Source organism: Acomys minous (assembly GCF_964271855.1).
Source record: "Acomys minous genome assembly, chromosome: 12".
In the NCBI taxonomy this organism is placed as follows: domain Eukaryota; kingdom Metazoa; phylum Chordata; class Mammalia; order Rodentia; family Muridae; genus Acomys; species Acomys minous.
This window is the reverse complement of record NC_140493.1, coordinates 4,696,981-4,706,011: the sequence shown is the minus strand read 5'-3', so window position 1 is coordinate 4,706,011 and position 9,031 is coordinate 4,696,981. Positions and strand designations below refer to the sequence as shown.

The following is a 9,031-nucleotide window of genomic DNA, read 5'->3' as shown; positions in this document are numbered from 1 at the left end:
TTCCATATTGCCCATCAGCCTCGCGTGGACCCCGCAGATTCTCTGGTTTGGACTTAGAGACAACAGCAGCATCTGCTCTTTGAAGTTTACTTTACAGTTAAGATACATTCAAGGCGTGAAGCTCCCATAGCAGAGGTGACCTTGGAGTATGGCAGAGGGGTCAACAAATGACAGCAAGCCGACCCGGTCTCGCCCTACACACCGGCTTCGTGGATTGTGTTGAACACAGCTATATCCATCCATTATGTGTGGTCTATGTCTGCTTTTGTCCGTCCCTTGCCCATCACTATTTTGGGTCTATAACAGCAAGATTGAGTAATGATGGTAGAAATGAGTAATTGATATAAAGACCACGCTATAAATAGCCTAGTATATTTACCATCTAGCCCTTTTCAGGAAAACACAAAAAACAAACAAACAAACAAACAACAACAACAACAAAAAACCCTGCCCACTTTTGTTCTAAGTAATAGTGAAGGTGACACCCTGAGTTGGGGGTCTGGTGTGAACGGGGTCTATCTATGTATATTCGGGTCTATAGGTCCTTCCACCCAGAAGTCCACTTTAGCTTTATGGACTAAGAATGTGGACTGAGTCACTGAGCATCAGTGCAAATCCTTTGTGGAAGGCAGCGGGACATACACCAAAAGCCACCGAGTACACAAGTGTGGGCTTCACCCCAAGCGTGGCTAGACACACCGACGTCTGCACCCACCAGGCCACCAGTCCAGCAACTTAATTTATTTCAGTTTCAAACAGGAACCAAGAACATGTCCCAGTACAATAAATTATCCATTCCCACCCTCTTCCTGCTGAAGAAGGAAAAAGAGCCTCCAGGAGTGAGAGCTAAAGCCTTTCCTTTGCAGGGACCCTTTCACCATCTGAACAGAAGGCAGAAGCCTCCCTAAGAGCTGTCTGAGGATTTGGAGGAGACCTCCTGCGTTCTGTCCTTTTCCAACCAAAAACCTCTCATTATTGTCACTTGTGGCCCCATGAGAGGGGGTTCCTGGCTGCAGTGGAGGAGTTTGAGAACCTCAGATAGAAAGAGGTGATTTCTTGCCATGTGCAGGTCTTAATGACTCCACACAGTGCCTGGTGTTATCCTTCAAGGAAGAGGCGTGGCCAGATAACACACTCCTGTCCAAAGGAGCATGAATCTGAGCCCAAGAGACCCTACAGGTGGAAAAGAGGGTAGCAGTACACGGCATCTCATCTTAGTCCATTGGGGGTGTCTCGGAACTGAATATGGTGGCCACTTCCCCCACAAAAGGCTATTCATCACAGATAGATGATTTCAGGTAGGTATTTTGAGCTTCCAGGCGCCATGGTTTACCTGGGCAGAAATTAGAGCAAAGGACACCCTCACGCAGCGCAGCAGCATCAGCGTTCTTCCTTAGTCCCAAGGCTCAGCTCAGCTTCACTTACACACATTGACCCATTCTGTGACCTTGCACTCATCACACAGCACGTAGCAGCACCAGTGGAAGCGACAGTGGCAGCGCTCCACGCGCGTCTGCCTGAGCACATTGTGCCCACGGCCACAGCACAGGCTGCCGCAGCCATCCAATAGGCGGCTGGTCTTGTTGCAAGCCCGGCCTCTCGTGCCTGGGGAGCCCACGGTGGGGTCTCTCTCACAGAAGTCAGGAGACTTCTCAAAGTAGACCAGCTCTCCTGAGAGGCGGCGGGGACGTAGGCGGGGCTGGAAGGCTCCAGAATTGCGGTTGTGGGTGTCGATGAAGATGGCTCTGCCCAACCGCTCCCTCAGCGCTGCCCCGATGGCCCGGAACTCCGGAGCTGCCCTCCAACACGTCTTGAATTGGCAGCTGCCTGAGGTGCCGTGGCACTTGCACTTCCGCTTCAGGTTTTCAGTTACCACCTAGAACATCAGAGTGGCAAGAAGAGAAGGGAATGGGGGCGGGGCGGGGTTACAAATGGAGCACGGGGGATACAGGAGAAAGAAGGGAAGGGAGCTTCACGCAGACTGTCAGGAAAGTTAGCCACTAGTCCAACTTCCTCATTGTGCGAAGGTAGAGTCACGTGATTTGTCCATCTTTGATCACTAGCTCACAAGGAGACAACTCCCAGTTGCCTAACTCCCAGTCCAGAGTAAACGCTGATAATGGGGGTGGGGTGGGGGTGGGGGGCTAGGCTAGAATGACCCCCAAAGTCTGTGGGGAAGGCAGCTGTTCTATGCAATGAGTACTAGGCACCTATAAAATACAGTATATGCTGTGGGGCTGGGATGTGGCTCAATAGTTAAGACCACTGGCTGCTGCTCTTCCAGAGGACCTGGGTTCAAGTCCCAGTACCCACATGATGACTCATAGCTATCTTTAACTCCAGCTCCAGGGACTCCAATACCCTCCCCTGGCCTCTGAGGCCATCGGACACGCCAGTGGTATTCAGATCTATACATGCAGGCAAAACACCTATCTGCATTAAATTTTTAAAAAAAGATGCTATATGCTAGCACAGGGCCTTAACATATGGTAAGTACCATCAGGCTTAACATGTTTTGAGTGACTTGATAAGATCACTCATCCTACCTCATCCTATTAACTCTGCGGGAGGCCTCGAGGGAGGGAGGGAGAAAGAGACTGAGAAAAGCTGGGCTTGGTGGCCACACCTACAGTCACAGCACTCCAGAGGATTCCAAGTCTGGGGCTAGCCTGTACTACATACATAGCAAGCCCCTGTGTCAAACAGCAAAGGAAGACCCAGGACAGGAGGACGCCCGCATGCAGGTACCGTACCTGGCGCCCTACCCTGTTGTTATGGATTCGCATCCGAGCCTGGATGTCCCTAGGAGCTTCCCTGGAGTCGAGGAAGTCTCGAGAGAACTTCTCTCCGAAGTCCACGTCCTGGTTACAGCCACCCCATTCCCACGTGTCCTGGGGGCCAGGGCTGGGGCCTGAGCCCGGGATAGGGCTGGGCTGTGAGTGGGGGGAGCTCTTGCCCCGAGACAGCGCCTGAAGCTGCAGCAGCTTGGCACGAAGCCGGTCCTGCTCACCACTGCCCTTCCAGCCGCAGCCACAGCTCACCAGCTTACCCAGGCTGCAGGCTGTAGCCACAGCGTGCATAACCCCAGCGGCCAGCATGGAGAAGGAGAATGCGCTCTCTCGGAAACCTGGGGAAGAAATGAGTGTGAGCCTGAGCGGCAAGGTAAGGTTGACAGACAGCTGAGTTGGAAAGCAGGTAGGGGAAGGAGCCAGCCACCCTCAATATCTTTTTTTTTTTTCCCCAGATAGGGTCTTGCTATGTAGCCCAAGCTGGCTTTGAACTCTCGACAACTCCCCTGCCTCAGCCTCCCAAGTGCTAGGATTACAGGTGTGAGCCACTAGCGCTTGCGCAACAGGCAACAGCCAAGTCAGACATTTCTAACTGCATTGGTTTACCAGCTGAGTGAGACAGGAAATAGCACCAGGCCTCAGGTTCCCTCAGCTATAAAAAAGAGACCCATGGGGTCAAGATTTTGCTAAGGCAAAACCTCTGTAAATCTGTCATTTTGGGGTGTAAATGTAAGAGATAGCCTAGGACCGTGGTGGTTGTCAACCTTCTTACTGCTGCTGCCCTCTGATACTGCCCCCCCATGTGGTGACCCCCAACCATAAAATTATTTTGTTGCTACTCATGTCTGTAATTTTGCTAAGAATCTTAATGTAAATATCTGATCTGCATGCTGTCTGATATTTGACCCCCTCAGGGGTCCATTAGCCATCCTCTCAATCCTTCAGAGAAATGGAGAGCCACCGGTTGAGAACCACTGGGTTTGACATAATTCAGACACTCCTGAGACCTTTAGGACTTCTAAAAGCCTTAGAAATTCCCCAACACTGCAGGGATCTTGGTGGGGGGGGATGAGGTACGGGGAGGGGGTTCTTCCCCCACCTTATTAAATGAGTCTTTTAACCAGGCTGCCACGAACCACTGTAGTAATAACCATAACACACTGGAACTGCCCGCCCCCTTCCCAGGTTTTAGTTTTAAACTTGCCCTTTATGTTTATTCTAACCTGCTATTACCTTATAAAATACTGGGAGGAGGAGAACCGGGCGGGAGTAATTTTCCCCAAGGCCCTTTTAAAAGGTTGGCCTCTTTGTTATGTTTTGGGGGTCACCGAGGAGGAGGAGGAGGAGGAGGAGGAGGAGGAAGAGGAGGAGGAGGCAGGCTCGGGATGACAAATCTTTCCCAGGCTTAGAGAGACACCTTCACCATCTGGGTGTCAAAACCTTATACTGTATCAGGCCCCTGCAGAGAAGTGGGGGGTGTGTGTCCCTCACTTCATTTTAAGCAAGGGCACTTTGGAGTACTGGGAAGATGAAAGACAGTTGGAGGCCAAGCCCCTCTTACCAGGGAATCTAGGGCTCTAGGGCCAGCCTCACGATCCCCCAACCATCCAGGGGTGAAGTTGTTTGCACACGTCTTGGGAATTCCCCCGCAGATGGCAGCTGCCTATTAACCCCATAGTCCCCAAAGCATTACCCTACCCCTGGACTTGAGCACCCGCGGGCCCCCCCCCCCGTGGTCTTTACTCCTCAGGGAATAAACTCCAGCTGAGCATAGGGAGAGGCAATGGAGCCTCCCAGATCATTCCTTCTAGACCAGGCCAGCAGTGACCTGTTTCATGGCCCTCTAGCCATTCCTCACCTGCTCAGGTGAGGGACACCTGGGGCCCCCACAGCACAGAGGAGGGGGCTGCTCCCCAGCTTCAAAGTCATCAGGGTCTTTGTTCCCAGCTTTGGCTCCTGGGAACCCCAGCAATTAGGGGAGCAGGTTTAACCCTTAAACGGTTGGGGGCGTCACTCCACCCCCGCTGAGACTCTGGGGACACCAGCCTGGGCTTGTCTGGGTGGAGAGGGAGGGGAGAGAAAAATAGGGGGTAGAGGGGGGTGTTTGAAGCTTCTTGGGTTGGGGGGCATCTCTTGTTCACAGGTGCATCCCAGATCCAGCTGGGTGGAGGCAGAAAAGTGAGGCCCTAGGGTAGGGGAGCAGGGACACAGCTGCCTCGCCAGCAACGCAGGTGGAAGGCAAGGCAGGCAGAGGCCCAGACGGGTGACCAGACTCAGCTGAGCCCGGCTGCTGGGGAAATTCCCAGAGAGGCCCCTCCCGAAGCTGTGAACCGGTCCCTTCGCGCCTCCGCGCGCCTCGGCCTGCCCCCAACCCCTGGGCGGCAGCACAGACAGCCCAGCCGCCCGGTCCTGCTCACCGCGCTTGAGGATGGCGCTGTGGTGAGGCAGCCGGCCGCCGCCCTCCAGTGCGGAGCAGTTCCAGCGCTGGTCGCGCAGCTGGTGCTGACACTCGTGAACAGCGATGTGCAGCCCCTGGAGCGCCGACGCCGTCACGTCGGGGCTGCGTAGGCACAAGCCCAGCTGCCGCTTACTCAGGCCAGACAGGGTCAAGCACACGGTGTTGGCCGTCAGCGGCGGCTCACCGGGAAGTTTTAGGCCCAGAATCTCATTGCTTAGAGCCCTGAGAACAAGGGACAAGGGTCTGGGTCTAGTTGCACGCCCTCCAACTGCTTCCCCCGCCCCGACCTCCCTCCCAGCCCAGCTCGGCGCTCCCCCCCCCACCCCCCCATAGCTTGAAAAATGCTCACCGACTGAACAAAGCCAAGAACAGGAGACCCGTGAGGCCCAAGGGCGGAGGCCGAGACCCGGGCTCCTCCAGCATGTCGAAGCCCGGAGGCTCCGGTGGGCGAATCAGTCAGCGCCTGCGGGACAGGAACTTTTGATGAGGAATAGAGTGGCTCCCTAGGACCGAAGAATGCTCTCTATTCGGTTCCTTAAGCCAACAGTGTGGCCCAACTGATTTTTCTCACCCCCTCTACAAACTGAACAATAACAGTCACCCCTTGGCTTCAAGTGTCTTGAGTTCTGGAACCCCTCGAGGAGGAAAAGCCCAAGCAACTCAGGGCCCTCCGGTGTGCCCCCAGAGTTCCACCCTGTCAGACACAATGCATACGGAGTCCCGAGACACTCACATACATGCCTAGCTGAGATTGAGACCCTCGATCCCTCCTCACCAACCTCTCTGAGGGCCCCACAACTGATTTACCCGCCCTTACAGTGGTAGAGGGAGGGATTAGAAGGGGGTTCCCCACCACCTGGAGGGGTGTTGCCTTCTCGTGCTAGCTATAGCAAGCAAGCTAGATTAAGAAGGAGCTGAGACCAGGCTCTCAGACCCACTCTGCGACCAAGGAGCCCCAAAGGGGAAAGGTCCAAGCACAGCAAAGACAACGAAGGAAACCAGGTGCCCTCCGCAAATGCGGGTGGCGCTAGTTGCGCCCACTACCCCATCTACCACCATTTCCTAACTAAATGCGCCCTCTGTAGTGCGCCGCCCGTCTGGTCCCCACGGGTCCTACCCCAATTCCCACCCCCTTTGTTGGCGTCCATGGCCCTCAAAATCCAGAGGCACGCCTTTATTCTGTGGGTGTCTCTAGCTATATCTCTGACTTTCTCGGCGTGTCTGAGCTCTTGAGGGTGGACGTTTGTCTGTCTGTCCGTCGCTGTGCCCGCTGCCTGTCTAGCCTCTGTCTGCCCTCCCTGTTCTCTCCCGCCCCATTACCTCCAGCGGTTCAGGTGCAGGATCCACCACACTCGCGGTTGTGTCACTTGGGCTCGGCTCCTGGGGCTTAAACCGTGGGGCGACTGTGTCGGGTTCGGCCCCTTCGGCAGAGCAACATTCTTCCAGTGCCGGGCCACTCCTCTTTGCCGCTTCCCCAGCGTCGCCGCGGCCGCCGGGAGGAAGGGAGGGTAGAAGGGAGGGAGCGATCGAGACAGCTAGAGAAGGATCCCGCGACAAAGCACCGGGGGCTTTGGCTCAGCTCGACCTAACTCACGGGTGGTTCTGCTAGAGCTGACGGAGCTGCGGGCCCCTCCCAGAGCCTGGGGCATCCCCACCCCACCCGCACCCCACCCCCTGCCTTGACCAGGGGAACACAACGGCTCCCCCCACCCAAAGCGTACACTCACACCCTCTCCCCGGTCGCCCGGGATCACGATTAGCCCCACTGCAGGAGCAAGTGGTCAGAGCTCCTCTCACCTGCCCTGGGGTCTCCCAGGCTGTAGGGGGAGTGCAGTGTCTCTGACTACGGGGACCAGGACCTGGTTCCAATGGCAAATCTTTCATCTTTTTTTCTTTGCCTCCGTTAGTTCACCAACAGTGGGTGACTAGAGAGCTCCTTTGACACGCTGTGGACGGAACTGGACGACCTTCGGGTTTCTGACAGTCTCTAGAAGAGCCCACGAGCTTGTGCGCGACAGGGCACTCAGCCTGCAAGTGAGAAGCCACCGTGTGGCTTGGCTCCCGCCCACCTCAGAGCCCTACGCCTGCCCCTTGGGAGGGGTCAGCTTTGGCCTCAGAATTGGGCCTTGGTCAAAAGCTCGGGTAGCCCCAAAGATCTTCAGTCGGCCCCTACGCTTTCCCTCTTTGGCAGGCATCCTCTCCAGGGCTCTCCCATCCGGAACTGCTGGCCGAGCGCTTGAGATGACCCAGATTCGTGCTCCATGCCCGCACGTGTGTTTCACAAGAGCGGGTGAAGGCCTTGGGATCCCCAGTTGAGCTCAACTCCAGGACAGTTCCGAAAGGAACCTGGCTGGGTGCGCACAGGCGGAGGCATAAACGCGGTTCCGAGCTCTGGCGGCAGCGAATGGGTTAGGCAATACCGCAGCTACCGCCTGACTCACCCTCCTAGCTCTAACCACTGCGGACTATTTTTGCCAGAGAGGGGCCTCAAGGCTTCCTAACCACCCCCCCCCCAAGCCCCTGCCAGACCGCAGCCCCAAGCACAGCGCGACTGGCCCTGCGCACCCAAGGCACATTGACTCAGGAACGACCGCCCCCCCCCCCCCCCAGGAAACAGAAGCACAGGGCTGGTTGGTACCCATAGCCACAACCACCTCTTCATTGGTGGTGGCAAGCAGCAATGCTGGGCAGCCAGTCCCTGGTCTGCATTCTTGCAAGTCTTGCCTTGTGCTGAAGGGGCCTAACTGACCAGGTGTCTAAACAGGACAGAGGAAGTTAGGTGTCTGGGGCTATTCACTGAGTGCCTGAGGTGAGGGTGCTGGAGCCCTAGGCTAGACAGCCTGGACCACAGCGAGGGGTCTACTTTCTGATTCCCCCACCACCACCTCTGGAATAGGGAAAGGCAGCTGAAGAATTCCTCCCAGCCCTTCTTCCCACTTAAAGGAAGGGGGTTCAGCCACTTCTGAGGTGGCCAAGCCAAGTACTATCTTGGTAGCTTCTGCCCTTACTCCTCATCAATGCCTGATCCTTTTTCCTGCCGGCAGCCTGGGACTCATCAGGCCCTATTCACAGACTCAGCTTCTCCCATCTGCATCTCAGGCATTGGGTTTTTGTCTTGTTCCTATTTGTCCCCTCTCTGATGTTATCGTTGTCTGACTCCAGGGGCTAAGGTGGTGGCACAGACATTTACTCCCAGCACTAGGAAGGCAGGTGGATGTCTGTGAGTTCAAGGCCAGCCTGGTGTGCATAGTGAGTTCCAGGGCAGCCAGGCTATGTAGAGAGATCCTATCTTAATATAATAATAATAATAATAATAATAATAATAATAATAATAATAATAATAATAATAATAATAAAGATTAGCAGCCTGAGGTTCAACTTCTCAGTGGCCTGGGGGCTCCCCAAGTTGGACTGTCCCAAACCTTAGAACGCCTACCGCTCCACCCACACCTCTCTGAAGTCTCACTCTTCGATAAGAGGCCACAGGCAAGCAGTGGTGGCCTGAGCTGGCTGAGGGTACCCTCCTGCCGACTGCCTGGCCCGAGCACTGACCCACAGGCAGCTAGAGGGCGGTGGGACAGGCGGGGCTGGAGAGGGCTGTGGGTGCACACCCATTGCCTAATACCCTAAGCACGCAGGCAGCTCCAAGAAAGGGGAGGGGCAGGAACCAGAGAGACCTTGACAAGGGTTGGGACCAAGACGACAAGAGGGGGAAGGAAAGGGGGCTGCCATCCCTGGAGAGAGGAAATGGGAGCCACCTGGTCCACCTTCCCTTTGATGAGAA

At 55.5% G+C, this 9,031-nt stretch overlaps 1 protein-coding gene across 1 annotated transcript; it reads right to left on the bottom strand.

The window, feature by feature from the left end:
* Positions 1–588: 588 nt before the first annotated feature.
* WNT10B (Wnt family member 10B) lies at positions 589–6,873 on the bottom strand. The gene is made up of 5 exons (XM_084751525.1): positions 6,568–6,873; positions 5,597–5,710; positions 5,207–5,469; positions 2,754–3,127; positions 589–1,876 (listed from the first exon to the last, which is right to left on the bottom strand). The coding sequence occupies exons 2-5, from the start codon at positions 5,668–5,670 to the stop codon at positions 1,418–1,420; spliced, it is 1,170 nt and encodes a 389-aa protein (XP_084607651.1). The 5' UTR covers positions 5,671–5,710; positions 6,568–6,873; the 3' UTR covers positions 589–1,417.
* Positions 6,874–9,031: the final 2,158 nt, after the last annotated feature.

Bases quoted from the DNA above. Each gene is read 5' to 3' on its own strand.
- WNT10B (XM_084751525.1), bottom strand. From the start codon at position 5,670: ATGCTGGAGGAGCCCGGGTCTCGGCCTCCGCCCTTGGGCCTCACGGGT. The intron at 5,470-5,596 runs GTGAGCATTTTT...CCTTGTTCTCAG, and splicing joins TTCTTGGCTTTGTTCAGTCG to GGCTCTAAGCAATGAGATTC. The intron at 3,128-5,206 runs GTGAGCAGGACC...TTTCTTCCCCAG, and splicing joins CAGCGCCATCCTCAAGCGCG to GTTTCCGAGAGAGCGCATTC.